The 20815-nt window shown below is 42.2% G+C and overlaps 2 protein-coding genes across 2 annotated transcripts in view; both read right to left on the reverse strand.

Moving 5' to 3' along the window:
* OC90 (otoconin 90) overlaps positions 1-214 on the reverse strand; it is a 35027-nt gene extending 34813 nt beyond the window's left edge. The window contains exon 1 of the mRNA XM_054498094.1: positions 173-214. The gene's annotated coding sequence lies outside the window, so the exon portion shown is untranslated. The remainder of the gene's footprint in view (positions 1-172) is intronic.
* Positions 215-2303: 2089 nt separating this feature from the next.
* The window catches only part of HHLA1 (HHLA1 neighbor of OC90), a 44610-nt gene continuing 26098 nt past the window's right edge, over positions 2304-20815 (reverse strand). The window contains exons 12-17 of the mRNA XM_054498086.2: positions 18250-18495; positions 16995-17063; positions 16575-16649; positions 11884-12037; positions 6444-6526; positions 2304-4858 (exon numbers count right to left, since the gene is read on the reverse strand). Of these exons, the coding sequence (XP_054354061.2) occupies positions 4815-4858; positions 6444-6526; positions 11884-12037; positions 16575-16649; positions 16995-17063; positions 18250-18495 (671 nt within the window). The 3' untranslated portion in view covers positions 2304-4814. The remainder of the gene's footprint in view (positions 4859-6443; positions 6527-11883; positions 12038-16574; positions 16650-16994; positions 17064-18249; positions 18496-20815) is intronic.

A 20815-nucleotide genomic window follows, 5' to 3' on the forward strand; every position in this document is an offset into this window, starting at 1 on the left:
CCTCCTTCCATCTCCCACCCATTTCCCTCCATCCCTCCCTCTCCCCCTCCTTCTCTTTCCCCCTCCCTCCTTCTCTTCTCCCATTTATTTCCCTCCTTTGCTTGCTGTCTTCCTCCCTTCCTCCCTCCCCTGCTCTCTGTCTCCCCAACCATCAAGAATAACAGGTGCCTACCGTGAAGGCTCCACTGGAGTGCAGCTGGATGAATGATGCTAGGGTTTGAACAGGTGCAGACTGAGTCCTTTATACCCCAAGGAAAGACCCTTAGCCATGTGATGCCTCTCCCCACTCCTCACATCAAGAAGGAAGCCTTTCATGAATGTTGGCAGGTGGGCTGCCTCTGAAGGGAGGAAGCATCATAATACTATAGCTTGGAACAGGTGAATGCTCCATATTAAGAGGCCCCATCTTGAGCCTCAGAGAAGACCCAGGCTCTAATTAGAGAACAATGGCTTCCCTGTTCTACCCCACCTCACCTCAAAGGCTAGGAGGCCCATAGATTATGTCTCAGGGTCATCATGGGAACTCTCGGGGGATGAAAGACTGATGAAAGTCATGTGGGCTCTCCTGCAAGATAAAGGGCTGGCTTTGTCTGGTCTAGTTCATTCTTTAGCAAGAGGATTTCTAGCGTGATTCTTCTTATATGTTCTTGGCCTCAGACCTTGGAATTTGATGCCTCTTTCCTTTAGGGCTTTTCTGCCCAAGCTGTGGGGTAGGGTGAGGTGGGGCTTTATAATCAGACACAAAAGGTTCCTCTGCCAGCCCTGCTACTGAGTAGCAGTGTGACCTTGAGTTTGTCACTGCTCAGCTTTAGCTTCCACATCTGTTAAATGGGCTTAATCCTACTAGGATTGCGAGGCTCAAGAAAGCCATGTACAGTGTGTGGTATGGGGGCTCATTAAGTCCCAGTTCTTTTTGTCACTTCTTCATATCCCCTTGTGAAGGGTTTTCTTTCCTGATTCTGAAAGGAGAACTGGCATTTATTGAGTATGTGTAATGTACCACAAGTGTTTTATAGGATTTTGCCCTCATCATCCCTGCAGCAGCCCATCCATTACTGCTTTCATAATCCTAGGAGCAAGGATGAATTAGCTCCACTTTACAGACGAGAAAAAATGGTGTTGTTGAGGTTGAGGCATTGTAGAAGCTCATGTGTGATGGAAGCATTCTGGAATGCAGCTTAGCCTGGCTGTGAACCCTCTGAGTTGCTCACTCTATGGCCACCTCCTGCAGAAGCAGGACTCCTCAATTAAATCAGGGCACAACTGAGCCTCTATGAAAGAACCCATTGAAGGGCTTCTTCAAATAAGTAATTACTCTCATGCATTGAGGCTTGTGTTTGTAGATCATTAACTATTGTTCAGCATCTCATGTGATTTGAGGAATGAAGATGCATTGTCTGTAATATTTGCTCATTAGCACCAAAGACCCACCATCTCTAAAATGACTAAGCCCATGGGCATCTATGGCTCAGTGCAGCAAAATCCATCTTTTCAGCATCTCAAGAGCATAGCTGAGATTGTTATTATGCTCAAGAGCATAACTGAGATTGTTATTATGCCTGAGCAATACAAAGGCATAACAATCTGCATAGGTATCTTGTTCGAGACATTTCATGGGGTTTTGAGAAGGATCATTTTTTCCCCATAGCTTACAACAGAGTATCTTAATCTTAGCACTGTTGACATTTGGGCCAAATTATTCTTTTTTTGTAGGAGTTGTCCCGAGCATTGCAATATCGCAGGTCTCTACTCAACTGATGCCAGTAGCACTCCCTACCTTGTTGTGACAACCAAAAATGTCTCCAAACATTGCCAAGTGTCCACTGGGGGCTAAATCACCCCGGATTGAAAACCACTGGCCTTCAATATCCCTGGAACCTTGGCCTTTTACCATTATGTTGGTGGAATAAGGTGAGAGTGAAGTTTTCACAAGAACCCAGACATAAGAGGAAAAAGTCTGCTCTAAATCAGAGTTTAAAATTTTAGATTTCATTACGATAGCACCTAAATGTCTCATTCATACAAACCCACAGCACTAGTGCACCTGTGCAGAAATAGGGAGCCACATACACACACAAACACTTAGAGCCATGCACTGGGGCCAAGGAACAAACACAATCTTTCTCCTCTCTCTCCCTCCTCCTCCCCCTTTCCCTCTCCTCTTTCCCTTCCCCTCCTTCCTTTCCCTCTCCCTCATCTTCTCCCTTTCCCTTCCTCCTTCTCTCTGTCCCTCTCTCTCTTTCTCTTGACAGCTTAGCTGGTCTTCTGGGCATGAATGAAATAGACAGAAATATGCCTGCACCTTTGCTACCTGGAAGAATGCAGTTTAATGATGTTACACATGTAACTGTGCAGTCTCCTTCATCAGAGCAGATACTGTCCCATCTCTTTCACCTCATCTGCTAACCACTGGTGGCCATATACACACTAATTAGTAGGAGTTCCAGATCAGTAGCACCCCCTGAGGCTTTCTTATTGACCTAGCTATCCCCTAAATCAGGACACATTCAGCTCAGAAGAGGTCAAACCTCTTATGAACTCCAGGAGACCAGTTGGACTCCAGGCAGTTGTCAGCCACTCCTGGGCCCTGTTTTCCTTCTGCCATTGCTGCTGTTGTGGCTGATGGTGTGACTGTAGAAAACTGGCCCCAAGGAGTCCTCTGAGCCTTTGTCCTTGATGTTAGGCCAGATCCTTGCATAAGCCTTAGAGGTATTCCGTATTTGAGCTTCTTAAAGATTATAGTCATGCTCAGTCATTATTCCCAAAGTATGGGGTTACTGGGTCCACATGGGTTTCCCCACAAGTGAATAGCCCCAGTCTTGGGCCCAAGCCATCCATCCATTCTTCACCTTCCTTGATGATAAGTTACTCTTTGAGGAACCTTGAGGACCCTTTCCTGTCAAAGGTCCTTAATTAATATCCATGCAAGGGTTGAATCAAATTAACCCATACTTAATGAGTTTGCTTGGTTCCTATCCAGGTAGAAGTCCTTTTGCCTCCCAGAAAATTTGCTGTATCCTCTTCATCTTTGCAAAAGTCATGACAACATATATTTATGAGCTTGACATTTGCATAACTTGGAGAGTCTTTCAAGTGTTCTGGAGAATAAAAAGAAATCTTTCTGCATATGATTAGAAAGAGAAATGTCTGGCTGCTCCTCTCTCCAATGTCCAAGTTCTACCTCCCCAGGCACCTTGTGGTTCACAGGAGTGCCAGGGCACTCAGGGGTCTTCCAATGGTGGAAACTGTTTTCTACTTAGATGATGAACAGAAAGTGACTTTCCTCACCCAAGGGCAGCCATAGATCACAAAAGGGTAAAAAAAAATACTCATGGCCCAGCAGAGTCCTAAGGCAAGAGAGTGGAGAAGGAGCACCAGGCACATCAGGAGAAAAGCTGTCCCTGGTAATTAGAAATAAGGGGTCCGTGCAGGGCCACTGGAGAAGGCACACATGCTCTACATGGAGACTCAGCATAGATAGGGATACTGGAGCAACCGCAAACTTGAACAGAGTGAAAAAGGAACCTGATACAATGAAGGTGGCAACTCAGTATGTGGGGATGCAGAAGGAAGTTGACTCCACAGATGTACTCCACAGATGAGCTCAAATCCTGCACCTTCCAGAGGAACATCTGGTCCTTGACCAGCTCCTGGGGAATCCCCTGTAAATCCTTGGAATATCCTGCCTGATGAGTGTCTCCTGTACCTGGGGCTTTGTGCCATGACAGATAGTTTATGTTAACAATGTGATTTATGGTGGGGCCTTAGGTCATGCAGTATCAGCTTGACCTCTAGAGGAACTGGAGACTGAATAACTAAGTTTAGCCATGCAGGCCATGAAGGCACTCCATACCTTCTCCACACCCCCAAATATCCCCTGGACACCAAATCTTGGATGAGCTTTCCTGGCTAACAATACCCAACGTGTTGTTAAACATTGTTGCTGGGAGGATTAGATGCTGACTGTGCAACCCCACTGGAAGCTTGTGTCTGGGCTCTCTTGGACTCTCTCTAGAGGTGCCTTTCACCTTTGCTGCTTTTCATCTGCATCCTTTTGTTGTAATAAATGCTAAATGTGCATATAACAGTTTTCCCTACCTCTGAGTTCTACTCATGAATCATTGAACCTGAGGGTGCTCATGGGGACCTCTGAATCCAGTGGGTCACACAGAAGAGGAATCAAGACAAGATGTCAATGAAAACAACTCTCTAAACCTCCTCCTGATGATAAAGTTTTCATTATCGCCCACTTAAGGGGGCTTGGAAGATTATATAGATCCCATACCATGGCAAGTCTGATTGGTTGTACACGTTTTAGTTAACTGTATAGAAACAGTATATGTGAATTTCTCTAGAGTATGAATTCAATCTTAATTTATACTTTTGTTGTCTTTCAAAAGTCTCAAGTTTAAGTCACCTCAGGTATTGTGTCAGAGTCTCCGTGGCTGAACTGGTTTGTGCAGGCTAGTGTGCCCACGCATCCCCCGTTTTTAAATTGTCAGGATTGCCTCAAGCATTGCAGGAGTTTCTTGAGCATGAACACTAGATTTCCATGACTTTGAAGCAGGCAAGGAGTCTGGTGCTACTGTATTAATTGTGAGGCCTCTAACAAGAAAACTTTTACCTTCAGTGTTTTGCACAGATTCACAGGAGAGGGAAAAAAATGCTACTTCTAAGAATAACCACTTTCAATTAATTGATGATCTAGCTGGAGCCTGAGTGACTTCTTCAAATGTAGCCCACTTGGGACAAGAGCCAGGGTGGATGGCATATCCCTGAAGTAATTGTTATGCCCTAGTGTTATTTTCAAGGCCTCACACAGACTTGCAGATATTCTCAAGGCATTTTTGCTTTAAGGCTGAAAAAAAAGCAGAAGAAGAAGGAACTCAAGGTACTGAGACATAAACACTGTAGAGACATAAATTAAACCCTGATGGCACCAACAAGGGTCTAGGCTCTTCCAGAGAGCAAGTGTGGGGCAGTGCACTGGGCAGGGGTCACTAGGGGTGAGCCTCAGAGGGTGGAAAGGACTCGTGCAAGACCCCATTGCTAGTTGGCAGCAAAGTCTAGTGAGGAGCAGCTCCTATTTCTCCACTCACTGCCCAATGTTATTTTCTAATACCCAGCTGTATCTAACGCATCTCTACAGCTTGCACGAGGCTAATTTAAACTCATTAATAAATTGTTCAGTAAATGTAATATGTTGTGTGCATAGAGATTTTAATGTGGCAAGGACAAAAGAACTGTTGAATTACGTGTTTGCAAGATTTCCTATTTGCTATCCTTATACCAGATAAAGGGATTTCTATCTTTGATTTCTGACCGCCCCACCCCCACACCTAATGCCTGTATTTTTTTGGTCATTTAATGCAGAATGAAGGTGATGATAGGAAGAGAAGACAGGAAAAGTGGGATGGTGGACTTGCATAAGAAATAAGGACCCTGTGTTTGGGAAAGAAAAAAATAATGGAGGCAGAAGGAAAGCAAAGTAAGCAGAAGAGGTAAATGGAAACATAGAAAAGAGCCAGAGAGCTTGATTTTAGGAGAGCTACTGAGTGATAAGTTGAAAAATGAAATATAAAGAGAAGTTTTAAGATGATGGCTTGTGAGAAGTGAGAAATAGTGGAGGGCAGAAAGAATAAGAAGAGTTTCTAAGAAGTGTTGACATGGATCCCAGGGATCCCAGATGGTATTCTTCAGGACCCAAATGGAAAGATTGGGTTATTACACTGTTTTGTTTGTTTGTTCAAGTGTAAAACATTGCCACGACTGAGCCCTATGAGCACCCAGCTTATATTTGGGTTATAGTAAGAAGGGATTTTCTACACAGTTTAATATAATTCCATGATATTTAGAAGATCAGAGTCCCTTGAGGTAGTTCAGGTAGATGGCATGATAAAATGGCCAAACTATTGGTTTTAGGACTTTGTTTGCAGAGATGAGAGAAAAAAACAAAGCTGATACCTGGAATATCTGGGAATAAATGAAGCTTTGAAGCTACCAGGACAAGGAGAAAGGTACCATAACGAAACATAAATTCTAGTACTTCACGGTGCCTTCTTTTGCATGAATTATCTGTATGCATTTTTCCTTTGGTCAAGAATTTCAGTATTTGTGTGGGGGTTGTCCTTTGTTTTATTTTTATTTGTCTTTTTCGCTTACACAGGAGCTCTGTGGCTAAGACATTTGCCTGAGTTCACGCAGAGAGCAACAATGCTTGGTCAGGCTGACTCCTGCTGTGTTTTTCCCTTGACCTTATTGCAAACATCAAGCTGTTAGCTGAAAGGGAATAAGAAAAATCTTAGGTGCTCTTTGTCCCAAATTAATGAGGACTAGATGAGCTACAGCATTCCAAAGACGTCTGGGAATCACTCAGATTTACAGGACCCTTTTGTGTAATGCATTCACTGCAAAGTTACAACATAGTCAAGCTGTGTACTTACTGTGCGAGTGGGACACCCTTTTCACCTTCTGACAGATATATGTTGCATTCTTCAGAAACCAGGAATAGTATTCAAGACAGTATCTAAGGATTTAAATCAGAGCAGGGAGCAATAACTATCCTGTGATGGCTATTAGAAGACAGCCAGAGTTTTAAAGGTAAGCACATAAACATGAACTATATGGCCAATTATTCACAGCAAGGAACCCTCTGCCCATCTTTAAAGGGTGTCAGAAGAGAGATAGGAAAGAAGGCTGGGTAGGGAGAAGTTCAGACTTTGGGGCCAGCAAGACTTACTTTTATCCCTAGCCCCACTACGTACTAGGATGCATGACTTCAGGGTAATAACTTAATCCTCTGGACTTTAGTTTTCTCATATATAAATGAAAGGCAATAATGGAACCTATACTCGCAGGTTATATAAAGATAAGATAACATATGTAAAGTTCCTGAACAGTACCCAGCGTACAAGAGGTGCTCAATACATGGTGACATTTTTCTGTTTGTTTGCTTATTTATTTTAGTGGGAGATGAAGAGAGAGAGAGTGGAGTGCTGCTATCATTACCAATGCAGCAAACACTTTGCAAAATAACATTCTGTTCTTGGTCAGAGGCGGCAGGAGCTGCATCAAAGGGCTGTGGTGAAAAGATCACTCACCCAATTAATAGAAAGAAGAGTTTTCAGTGCAGGCTGTGTCAACTAGCTCATTGTATGACTCTGGGAATTCACTTCTCTTTCAGTCTCTCACCTGATATTTGAGGAGGTTGGGCTAAACATTCTCTAATTTCTCTTCCACCTGTAACATTCTGTGATTCTAGCACACCCTAGAGAGTTGTGCAACTAATTGCTCAAGTCAAGCTGTGGTAGAGATTTTCCAAGGGCTATCACCCCCAATTTATAGGAAAGTGCAAAGCTGAGGAAACTGAGGCACAGAGATTAAATGACTTCCCCAAGGGATTTCTTGTGGTAGTATTGGATTTTAACCCAGGTAACCCACTTTATGCCAGAGCACACTGTCATTCTGGTAGGCAATAAGATCAGTATTTGAGTCAGGACCCTGCCAGGAAAACAGGACTTGGTGGTTCTATAGAGGGACTTTAATACGGTGAATCAGTGATAAAGGGCTGAAAGAACCAACAGGGGAAGGTGTGGTAACCCTGCATTAGCAGCCACAGGGAGTTGCTGGGCCTGGAGGGGACAGACGGAGAAAGTATTGTGGCCAAAGCACAGAGGGCAATGGCCTCGGTGGCAGCTGGGACCGCAGAGCTGAAGTTGTTATGAGGATTCCTTGTGGAAACTGGGACCACAGAGGGAATAGAGCTGCTCCCGGAAATATTGCCCAAAGCAGAAAGGGAGGGGGAGAAATTCCCTGGCTTCTCCCCTCTACTGCCCTCCAATCTCCTCTCAGTATCTTCTATGGGATGAACTCACAGGAATCTGGTTGGCAACGTGTTCTGGGAAAGGTAGTTTGCACAAGTCAGCCCCTTTCCTTAAAGAGTCTACTAGAGAACGGACAGGAAATGGAACCAAGTGTGAAGAAGCAAGTGATGAACACATCCAGGACGCTTTTTGTGAGCCTACAAACCTGTACTCTTAGAGAGACCTTTCAAAAGTTCCAGAGATAGGATGTCAAGGTTGGCCAGCTCAACAGCTGACATGGCCACTAGACATCTGGTTAGCACAGCTACAACATGTCAAGTGTGCTAGCAATGGGATTCCCACTTGGCTGTGGGAGTGGACAAGAGAGCAACCACAACAGTATCTTAATCAGCAACCACAGAGTGCAGCGTTCCAGGTACTATGCAAGAACAATTAGATATATTATTTCATTTCATTTTGTTCTCACAACACTGTCAATACAAGAATGCTGCTACCCTTTTACATGAATGGTGCTCCTGGAGTTGTGCAACATGTGGCCTAGAATGTACACAGGACTATACCCATTTTGTAGATGAACAAACTGAGGTTCAGAGATTGAATGACTAGCTCAAGACCACATAGCTTGTAAGTGGCAGAGACTAAATTTAAACCCGGGCCTGCCTGGCTTCAAGCCCTGCCCTCTCTATAGCACACTAAACTACCTACTAGCTTTGGGGACCTTGGCTCTATGGTCTAATCCCATTTCTTCTTAGCAAATGTAACAACCTGCAAGTCATGCTTTCTAACAACAGCAACAAAACTTCTTAGAAAGCTTCCGTGATAGAGGATATCAAGCAACTTTGGGGAGTGATCTGCTTTAGAAGTTCATATTGCTAGATGGACAACATCATCCAAACTAAGGTGCTCTGTGAAACTGCCAAGTGTGAGGCCAGGATTTAAGTTGCAGCAACCACAGAAACATGACCCACACCTTCATGAGCCAAAAATCTGCCATTCTGTGCCTGAATTCACTTTGAGAGGGTACACCACTCTCAGGATGAATGGGAATCTTGCCTCTATGATCAGGAGAGAAACTATTTAAACATGACATGTCCCATCCCCAAGCTTTCTGGCAGAGGCATCCCCTACAGTGATAAATGAACAATAGATAAATGCCCATGGTTATTACTTTGTCAGGAATGGAGTCAAAGTCCTGTTCATAAAGAATATGTATTCCTTACATGGACTGGAGGAAGTATTTCCTTGCAGAAAAGGCTAGATGGTCTTAGAAGAAAATCAGTTGTTAAGGTGCCCTATTTTGTTTGTTTTCAGTTCTTCAGGGCAGACATAAGCTGCAATGCTATGGCTAGGATGAACTGAAACTAGTGTTGAAGTACCCATGATTACACCAGCCCCTTGTAGGTATGTCTATCTAAATTCCTAGCAGACCAAAGCTGCTGCACGCACTGTGGAGTCAGCAGCAGCCTGAATAGATGAGGAGCCTTGGACACTTGACTGGGGCCTGAGGTAGCAAAATTTGTAAGTCACCAGGGACTGTGGCTTTGTTATCCTGCAAGGAGTGTGCCCCAAGAATGGTTCTGGGGCCCTAAATAAGAAAGATTTCAAGAGATGACCCTGGGAGGGAGATGATATGAAGAGAATGGGAATTTAGAGTATCTCAGTTTAAAAATGGACAGGATTTAGAGGGCCGGACTTCAATAATTCTGTATGTTTTATTTATTCTGAACAAGGAGGGTGTAGAAAGCTTGGAGAGGGGACAGATGGAGCTCTAGAGTGAAAGTCAAAGAGAGCATATAATAAGTGACCCAGGTGGTTAAAAGGCAAGGTAGTCCTGAATAGGGACATGCCAGAGACTTGGTCTCCCATCTTTGCTGCAGCTACATTGAACATCTCAGTGGTCCTTAGATGCTCCAGGCTACCCATCACTCCATCTTTGCAGATGCTTTTTCTTTTGCCTGGAAAACTCCTATTCCTCCATAAAACCCTATTAGTTATTCCTCCTGGGATCCCATAGCATGTTATTCAGGTCTGCTACAGCACTTGTCAGCTGCTTTGAAATTTGTCTTTTTACATTGCCAACTTTCCCATCAGTGTTTTTTTGTTTGTATGTTTGTTTGTTTTTTTATCACAGAGGCTATGCTCAACAAACATACTGAGTAATGCCACCTCCCCTACTCTAGTATTTTTGGCCTATATTCAGTGTATGAGTTTATGGAAAAATTTACTATTCAGTGAAAATACACAGAAAATAAGGGACAAGCCCAAGCAAACAGGTGCTTCACTCCTCTAAATTTAAACTCAAACTTCTCTCTGAAAATGTATGCCTTTTTCATTTATTCATTCAGCTATTGTTTGCAATATGAATGTTTTCAAATGTGGTATTTTCCAACGGGATATGATTAACAGGTTTTTGCCTGGTTACGTGACTTGGTTCTATTATCTATAATACTATATTTTGATTTGTGTTTATGACAATTTCTTCCTTCCAACTATGAAACCCTCAGTTTCTGAGGCTATTTCTGATTAATCTCTAGGTCCCCATGGCTTGGGACAGAGCATCACAGATATACAGCAGAGACTCAGTACACGTTGTTGGTTAAGTTAATGAGTAAAGGATCTCCTAAAGTGGGCTTAACCTAGACAATACAGAAAGTATTGTCGTGAAAGTTTTCTTTAGAATAAACCTGTGCTTTGGGACTATAGGTCTTGCTTATTGTCATCTATGAATGGGGGAAATGTTTGTACTGACTGGGGGGATCAAAGATTACAGCTGGAAAGGGGTGATGGAAAATGGCTGTCCACCTAGGCTTCAGACTCAGAGGCAGAAATTTTAAAAGCTAATGGATCTTGAGAGTAGTCTTTGAAAATAACATTAAATACAGGAGAGATTGGTATCCAGGCCACTGGAGCAGGAGTATTCATCTATGTAATTTAGTTCTGGGTTTACAGCCAAGAATAAATCCCAGAAGAAAGAACAGTATGTCAGCATTGTAGGAAAGAAAATGTCCATGTCTAGACCTTCTTAATATAAAACAGGGTCTGCTTTTTAATTTAAGTTTTCCAGCTTATTTTGCTGGTGGATGATTGGTAGGGATTTATGAAAGAACTGGAATTTAGAGAGACATATCTTCTAATTATTCTCTCCCAGCAAATCTCGCCAGGCTAAGGGCATTTGGATTAAAGAACCACTCATGATCCTCTGCCATGATCCTCTGCCATAATTCCACTTAACATGACACAAGTTAACTTAACTCAACACAACATAACTCAATATAGCTTAATTAATCTAAACTCAACACAACTTATCGCAACTCAACTAAACTCATCTCAACTCAACACAGCTCAACTCATCTCAACTCATTACAACTCAACTCAACTCATCTCATCACAGCTAAACTCATCCCAACTCAACTCAACTCATCTCAACTCAACACAACTCACCTCATCTCAACTGAACACATCTCAACTCAACACAACTCAACTCATCTCAACTCAACTCATCTCATCACAGCTCAACTCATCACAACTGAAGTCATCTCAACTTAATACAACTCAAGACATCCCAACTCAACACAACTCAACTCATCTCAATTCATCACAACTCAACTCAACTCATCTCAACACAATTCATCTCATCACAGCTCAATTCATCTCAACTCATCACAACTCCAGTCATCTCAACTCATCACAGCTTAAGTCATCTCAACTCAACAGAACTCAACTCATCTCAACTTATCACAACTCAACTCATCTCAACTCATCACAACTCCAATTCAACTCAACTCAACTCAACTTCAATTCAGCTCAACTCAATTATACTTATTGTGTCAGGCACTGCACTTGGTTCTGAGGACCAGCTATGAATGAGATTCCATCATGAATCTCAAAGATGTGACTGTCTAGTAAAGGACTCACTGGAGAGTCCCTTACCTTGAGGTACCCTCTGCTGCCTATCTGTGGATTGCTTATTGCCTGACTGCCTTGTGGCCTGCAGAAAAGCCACACAGAATAAGAAAACTATAAATATTCGATGTGAAAAGAAGCCACTGGGCCAGGTTACCTCATGTCCTCTGTCCTGGGACTCCTCTGGCTCATGCAGAGGCATTGCTGGAAGAATTGGCACAGCTCCATCAGGCATGGGTTGAGCCTCTGAATAGCCAGGGTGAGAGGAGCAGCTGCCATAGCTCCCACCTTGAAGAGCGGCTGAGGACACCCTAGAAGATGCAATCCCAGACCAATCAAATCAGTAAGAGTTTAGCAAGCATCTTCTCTTTGTTAAGCCCTGCATCAGGTGAATATAATCTTGTCCTGATCTCAGGTAGCTCTGAGACAGACAGGTAAACATAGCATTCCTCACCATTACCCAATAAAGCTACTGTGATAGTTTTAAGAGACAGGTGGAAAGAAGGTGGTGATCAAGTTCCTGAAGGAAAACAGAGATAGTTTCGCTGAGAAGCAAATATTAAACAGAGATCTAAGATGTTGAACAGGAATGCATCAGGTGGAGGGCATTTCTGGTGTAAGGAACAGAGCATACAATGACTCTGCATGATGTAAGCGGGTGACTTCCTGAGGGGGATTTGAGAAAAAATTGAGTACAGGGGGTATGAGGTATGTATATGCATGCGTGTGTGCAGGGTACGTGTGTGCATGTGTGTGCATGCACGTGAGAGCATATGGATGTGTGTTTGCCTTTGTATGAGTATGTGTATGTATGCGCATGTGTATGTGAGTGCAAAAAGGAGAGAAAGAAGGGCAGGTTGAAAGACGAGACTGGCATGCTAGGTCACTGGAGAGTCAGGCTCTGAGTTTGTGAGTTCTGTGTTTCCATCAAGTGAAAGTTAATTACGTTTCCGTGAACCAGATTTTCAGTGTTGTTTAATTTTTAGTTTTTAGGAGGAGGAAGGCCAAAGATAAAAGAAGGAGAGAACAAATTATTTTTAATAAAAATTCCAACTCGTTGGGATCTGCTGAGACTCAGAAAGCTTCCTATGGCTACACCTACATTTCCTCATATGGAAAATACGGAGACCCATCCCTATCATATAGGATGACTGGAAGGATTAAATGAGACAATTTATATAAAGTATATTGCATATTGCAAAGTTGTTTGCATGAAACAAACAATAAATAATAGCAATTATTATTATTATTTATTTATTAAAAATTTGTTCAGCTCCACTACATGCTAGGCATTGGTGACAGCCACTAGAGCTACAAAATGAATAAGAAGAAAAAGGGCCTTCCTCTCATAGAGCTTACTTTCTAGGGACTGGAAGGTTATATTACAATATTACTAATAATCTTCCAACAAAGGTTCACTAATCACTATCAGGAAAAATTATCTAAAACCTGGAAATAAACAAAAAGTATTACTAAATACCCTTTTAATGCAGTTTTGGTTATTGTCTAGCAGACTCTCTGGAGACTGTCTGGGTAAAAAGAATTGTGCACCATTAATTGACTTTCTATTGAATGGGTGATTTTACAACTATCAAGGGGTAGATGTTAACTGATAGCAATATAAATAATTCTTGTCTAAGAGCAATGCTAATTATTTCTGTCCATAGCAATGTAAATGAATTTTGTCTGGTAGAGGTACAACTGATTTTTGTCCAGTAAAAAAAAAAAAAAGAGTTTATTGCTGTGGAATATCAATTCATTTGAGAATTCCTTTGACTGACTACATAAATCTTTTCCCTTCAAATTCCCCATTGAAGAAATCTTCACATCTTTCTGGTTTCCTCATTACTTAATGAGTTCAATAATATCTTTGACATGTTGACATGTGTTCATTTAATATTATTCTGTCATGTTTGAACATCTTTCAAAATTATAATTTAGCAGTAATTACTTATTTTTATTTTTTATTTCTTGTAGAGATGGGGCCTTGCTATGTTGCCCAGGCTGGTCTGAAACTCCTGGGCTCAAGTAATTCTCCCACCTCAGCCTCCCAAACTGCTGGAATTACAGGTGTAAGCCACCACATCTGGCCAGTAATATATTTATTTAAGTGGAGAAGGGGCTCATAATCTTAGCAGAAGACTTTTTAAGAAGGTAGAAAGAAAATACTTTATTCTGAGTTAACTAGAACATAAACCCTCCAGAACATTGACCAGTTTCCATCAATGTGCCACGACTTTTTCTCTATCAATTATTGAGCAGTTTCTACGTATCAGGCACTCTCCTAAGATCTTTGCATACATTATTTTACCTAATTCTCATAAATCTTGTGAAGTAGACATCAGAAGTATACAGAAGAGGACACAGAGGGTCTGAGTAATTCTGCAGTTGTATCAGTTATGCAACAGGGAGTAACTCCAGCAAGATCTGACTCTGAAGCCCATGCTCATAACCATCACACTTCACTACTTGAACATAATTAACATTCCCAAGGCTTGATTTCCATGTCCCTTGCCCCAACCCACCCCATCCATCCTTCTCTAACTCAGAAAATGACACTTGGGATATTCACTTAGTTGCTCAAACTTGGGCATGATTTTCGGTTCCCTCCTGTGCTCACTCCACCATCACCGCATCCTCTTGGTTCTACCTCCTAAATATCACCCAAGTCTCCCATCCAAACAGTCACCTCCACTTTCCAGTCACCATCACCACTGGTCATCATTAGCATAACAGTCGCCTCGCAAGTTTCCCTGCTTCCAGCTTCTCCCGCTCCTCCCCATTCTGCAGTCAGAGAAACCTTTCTGTAACACATATCTGATCACATTACTCCCAGTTGCCTCAGAAGTTTACACTCCTTGACATGGTGACAAAGTACTGTTAATCTCACTCTTGGCTACCTCTCTAGCCTCATTCCACACTATCCTCACCTTCAGCACCTTCAACATCCGTCCTTTTAAGGTATAGTGCCTTTGCTTAAGCTATGCCTTTGCTTAGAATGCACCTTGTTCAGATGCCACATTCTCAATCAACAAACTCTTGAACCATCCCCTCACCTGATGGTAATCTCTTCCTCTCTGGATATACATAGCAGTTTCTGCTTCTCTTAAGAATCTAGCCACTCTTTTTTTTCAATTGCAGCTTTTTTTTTTCACATATTGCATATCTTGGGAAAGGTGACACAGAGATGTGGAACAAGCACAAGCTTTGAAATTAGATCTGGTGTCAAAATGGAGTCTCCTTTTATATGTAGAACTCACCATAATTCCTTAATGAGATATTACCTCTCCTGCAGAATTATTGTGAAGAGAAAGTAAAAATACGCCTAGCATAGTACCTGGCAGTACAGTAGGAGCTCAATAAATATTTATTAAATGGATGAATGAGTGGATGCTAAATACTTTGTGGCATGATTTTTTTTTGGATGAGCAGAATAAGTTACCGAGAAATGCCAGAACCCCTTTAATTTACAATTATGTTTTTCATTACATAGGTAGATAGGTAGATGACAGATGGATAGGCAAATATCTATGATATGGAAGTTAAGAAATAAAGATAACCAGATAGAAAGATAAATAGGTATGGATGGACAGGTGGGTTAATTGAAGGATGGATAGATAGATGGCTTGGATAAATATCTATTACATAGATGACAGATGAGTGGGTAGGTTAATAAATAGATAGATATGGTAAATACGTATTAGATAAGTAGATAGAGCTAACAAGAGAGACAGATATAGTTATACAGATAGCTATAGATACATGGATATAGATACAGATATAGATATAGATATGCATATAGACACCAATATAGACATAGATATAGACATAGTCAACCTGTTTTCTAAAACTCGATCTCACAACAGCCTCCATCTGCACCACTGTGTTTCTTTAGAACTCCTGGGAGAAAAGGGATATAATTTCCTTAGTAGCATAATCACATCTTTGTGTCTGAAAGGTTCATTCACTATTCACTGCAGGCTGAGAGTAAGGCTGGGGCAGATCTAAGGTGACATGAAAAAGGAGATGGGGCAGAGTCCAGCAGTTTAATAATGCCCTGTTGACATATGACTGGATGGTTCAGAAGCTGGTGTACAAAGGTATTCAGGAGTGGGAGGAGCCTGAGAATTCAAGCAGCTTTGAAGCACTCACTTTGCATCCATTTCTTTCTTATGGAATCTGGCTCAACAGAAAAGAGGAGAGTGAGATGTCCAAAAGCTGGAAAAACGCAGCAAAAACCACAGCAACTCAAGTCCTCAGCCTCTGTCAGGAGTTCTGAAAACAGAGCTACAAACTCAGGAAATGGTCTTCTTCTAGATCCATGCTGTGCAGGGATGGAAAGGGTAGGTATCCCTTAACACAGAACAACAGGACATCACACCCAGCAAATGAGGTTGCATTTTGGAATCATCTTTTTTATTCCTTCCTCCTTCACTGCCATCAACCCTGCTCATTACAAGAGCAGCTTCTATTTGCAAAGTGCCCAGCATGCTACCCAATAGACATTCACTCAATAAAAGCTGATTGAATTAAGTTCTACAGAGCTCTATACTTCCAAACCACTTCCACAAACATTATCTTACTTAATACAAAACCTTGTGGGAAAGAAAAAAAAACAGGCACTTTTAGTGCCCACAAAAATTGCAAGTATTCTTGCTTTACAGTTGAGGGAACTGAATCCTGGAAGTTGAGTACTGGAGGCCACCTCACCAGTAAATGGCTGAGCTAAGATTTGAATCCCATGAGTCTGATTTTCTAAATTTACTGAACAAACCTCTCTTTATTCTACTACATGACCTTGTTCAAAATAAACACAAGCAATAGTAATGACTGGGCACTGGTACTTACTTGAAACTTGATGGGGTCTTGGGACCAGGACTGGCTCTTCATCAGGGGTGAATGGCCACTCTGCAGAGAGATCACCTGCAAAGGGCAAGAATGGCCTTCCAGAAGTCAGAATGGAATTACTTTGGGTGATACACACAGCAAGAAATTTATAACATCTTAAAGATAAATCATTCTTGAACTCTATAGGGAAATGATAGCCAAAAAAGGGGAAGCAATTTGTGCAAGACCACACAGCAATTTAGCAGCATGGCAAGGCTTATAAACCAGTTCTTCTGACTCTTTTCCTGCAGGAAACAATAAAGCAGAGTAACCTGCTTAGATTGCTTACCGGTACCCCATCCCACCACGCCCTTGTCCCCAAGCTTCCCATCCCTCTCATGCCCCACCCCAAAACCCCCACTTCTGTACTGAGTTTCTCACCTGTTTGTGGATCTCTGGGGGCTGTTGCCTTGGTTGGACTCGGAGTCTGTGTGCCATGGGTGAATGCTCCTGGGAGGAGATGAGAGAGAGGTGAGCCTGCATCTCTTCTAGGGGGCCCTGAGTGAGAAAAGGACCAGGGCCACCAATCCTGCCCTATCCAACCAATGTTGGTTAAGCCAGGAACCAGGCAGGGCTTTAAGAAGCAGAGATGAGTAAGAAATAAAACCCACAATGGAGTGTGAAAAAGGAAATGGGAAAATCCCATCTTGACTGTGATACAGTGTGATGGGTGCCATTGGAAACCAGCTAACATTGGTAAGTTATGGTGACCCTGCACGGGAGAGCGATGGTGTTGTACAGGAAATGTCCAATGTGGGTGCTCCTGGGCAAAGAAAAAATGAGTTGCTTCTCATTCATCTGAGTCTTAGTGTACACCTTGATCCATCCCACCCCCGATAAATTGCCTGTCATATTCACGAGAGAGTATGGGCTCAGTTCAACAATTTTTTTATCATGTTAATGAAGCCTTAATTTAAGGGTCACTTCAGGACTTGATCCTTGCTGTTAAGATTCTGGCCTCTGGCAAAACCAGCAATACAGTCTCCTTGTAGGAGATGAGTGAGAGAGAAGCTCAAGCAGGCAAGTTCCCTCATATGGATAAGTGGAAGGAAAGAGGTGAGGCTGAGAAACAGCCGAGGCACAGGCGATGGACACCCAGTTCAGCTGGGTCAGGTGACATCTACTCTAAGTCAAGCAGCACAGCAGTTCTGGAGGAGAGTGGGCTTTGCAGGCACAGCAAAGTGCATATATAAAGATCAGGAGATGTGGGCAGTAAGCAGTGTGCTGTGGCTGGAGTCTACAGGAGGAAGGTGGAGGGGCGAGGTGAGGCTGAGCAGCAGGCAGGGCTCATGCCTGGAACTTCAGGCCCTGGTCCATCCATCGCAGTTGTCATACTGCTTGTTAATGGACAATGAAACAAGGAAAAAGAGAAGAAATTGGGGAGTGGGATTACATAAAAGAGAGAGGAACTGGGGAATGAAAGAAGGAGCTTTCATTCATCTACAGATGGGAAGAAAGGGGTAGGGCAAAGGAAAGGAGAAGGAAGAGTTTGCTTCATGATAATTAATTATATTGCTTATGTTTTCTTAGTTTTCTGTGTGTGTGTTATATTCCAAAAATTTAGAAAGGTTATCAAAACAGACAATGCTAAGTTTAATTTAAAACAGGAGAGGTAGAAGTGAGCACCCTCTCTTACCCGAGGTAGGGCTGGCCTGGGATGGGCTGCCAGGTGTGGCCATTATCCCAGCAGCAGGTGCCAAAAGGCTTGTAGTGTTCATGGCTTCCTCAGTCCCTGCAGTAGTCGGTGGGGAAGAACGAGTTTCCCAGGGAGACCCTCCAGGTTTTTTCTCACTGATGGTCTGAGCCCAGGGCACAGACGATATGGAAGCCCACGTCTGTCTGTCAGCGGTCACCCACTGAGTTCTGGCCACCCTCCTGGTAGCTGCACATTCAAAGTGACAGTAACAGGGTACTGACATGCTTGACCACTTCGATTCAGATATGAAATTGCTGAGACATTGAAATGTTATCAAAGGGCAAATGCAATGTGCACGTGTAATATAGATAATCCAGGGGCTTAAACTTTATTCTGAACTGAAATAAATGGACCAAAGTAAGCACTGTTTTCCTAAGCACCAATAAACACACACACACACACACAAACACACACACAACCTCTAAATCTCTAGGACCCCCAGGCATGTGTGTTTGGGGGTCAGTTAGCTATCTCTCAAATTTATTTAATACATTTCTAATCATGTGACATAGTGAAAAGATTGTGGGGTCTGAGGTGAGGAGATGCAAACAGATTAGTTGTACCTCTGTCTCTTCCATGGTGTGAACTTTGGGGCAAATTGCTTAACTCCTTTTAGCTTCCTCATGAAAATGAGGATACCAGTATTAATAATAACACCTGCCCTCCAACATCACAGGATTTTTATTAGTTAAGACAAATCCTTGGCTCATGCCTGGAATTTCAGCACTTTGGGAGGCAGAAGCAGGCAGATCACTTGAGGTCAGGAGTTCGAGACCAGCCTGGCAAACATGGTGAAACACTGTCTCTACTAAAAATACGTGGCAGATGCCTGTAATCTCAGCTACTTGGGAGGCTAAGGCAGGAGAATCGCTTGAACCTGGATAGAAGAGGCTGCAGTGAGCAGAGATCGAGCCACTGCACTCCAGCCTGGGCAACAGAGCAAGGGTGGGGGGGGAAAGAGACAGAGAGAGAAAGAAAAGAAAGAAAGAAAGAAAGAAAGAAGGAAGAAAGGAAGGAAGGAAAGAAAGAAAGGAAAGAAAGGAAAGAGAAAGAAAGGAAAGAAAGAAAGAAAGAAAGGAGAGAAAGGAAAGAAAGAAACAAAGAAAGAAAGAAAGAAAGGAGAGAAAAGAAAGAAAGAAAGAAAGGAGAGAAAGGAAAGAAAGAAAGAAAGAAAGAAAGGAGAGAAAGGAAAGAAAGAAAGAAAGAAAGAAAGAAAGAAAGAAAGAAAAGGGAAGGGAAGGGAAGGAAGGAAGGGAGGGAAGGAAGGAAAGGAAGGGAAAGAAGGGAAGGAAGGGAAAGAAGGGAAGGAGGGGAAAGAAGGGAAGGAAGAGAAGGAAGGAAGGAAGGAAGGAAGGAAGGAAGGAAGGAAGGAAGGATCTTCTCTCCTTGGCCTTTTAAAAAATTGTTGGATGTTCTTACCTGTTTATTACCATAGTAGAAATTAAAGTCAGTTTTTTCAGGTTTTACAAAAATGAATTCTATTGAAGGATTTTACATTTATAACTTAAGTTGGGAACAGTTGCTTTCTTTAAAATACTCAGATTTCTCAACCAAAACATGGTGTATTTCTTCATTTATTTAAATATGCCTTTATTACTCTCATTAAAATTTTGTGGTTTTCTTTGTATAAAACCAGCACTTCTCCTTGTAGGATTATAGATAGGCATTTTATGATTTTTTCTTGTGATTAGAAATCACATCGTTTTGTCATATTGCCCTGGAAAGTTTTCTGATTTTGTATAATTGTCATTATGCCAGCTATTGTGCTAATTTTCTGCAGTAAATATGTTTTTCTATTGGATGGAGTTGATTTATTTTCCTCTACACCACCCAGTCAACCTTGTTTCCTTGCCTGCTGACACCTATCAATTCTTATCTCTTGGGGAAGCCTGTGTCTCCTCTATGCCGGGGTAGGAGCCCTCTCTGTGCTTTCTGTGTACAATAGTTCTTTGTAGGCTGGATCATAACTATTGGTTTACTTGCCTGGGCTCTCTCCTAGGTCTGAGAGCTCAGGAAAGAGAGCGAACATTTATAGAGCTGTGTTTTTAACAGCTAGCCTCATGTCTGGAAGGAAATATGTTTTGATGAGTAAATAAATGAATGAATTCTGATGACTGAATGAATGAATTCTGATGACAATATTGTCTCAGTGGGTCCATTGTTGGAACCCACTGAGAAAATATTGACTCTTTTGTTTGTTTGTTTGTTTTTTCTGCACTTTATTTTTTTTATTATACTTTAAGTTTTAGGTTACATGTGCACAACGTGCAGGTTTGTTACATATGTATGCATGTGCCATGTTGGTGTGCTGCACCCATTAACTCTTCATTTAACATTAGGTATATCTCCTAATGCTATCCCTAATGAGCTACCTCCATTTTATATTATTTCCAAATAGGAAAAATAAGATAAGCATGCCTTTTGTGTCTTTAGTGATGACACTGCTGATCATGTACGCAAGATGCTGGGGAGGCAGGAGCCTCCTGCAGGTCATTGGCGGCAGCTT

The sequence above is a fragment of the Pongo pygmaeus genome, chromosome 7 (assembly GCF_028885625.2).
Source record: "Pongo pygmaeus isolate AG05252 chromosome 7, NHGRI_mPonPyg2-v2.0_pri, whole genome shotgun sequence".
NCBI classification, from domain to species: Eukaryota; Metazoa; Chordata; class Mammalia; order Primates; family Hominidae; genus Pongo; species Pongo pygmaeus.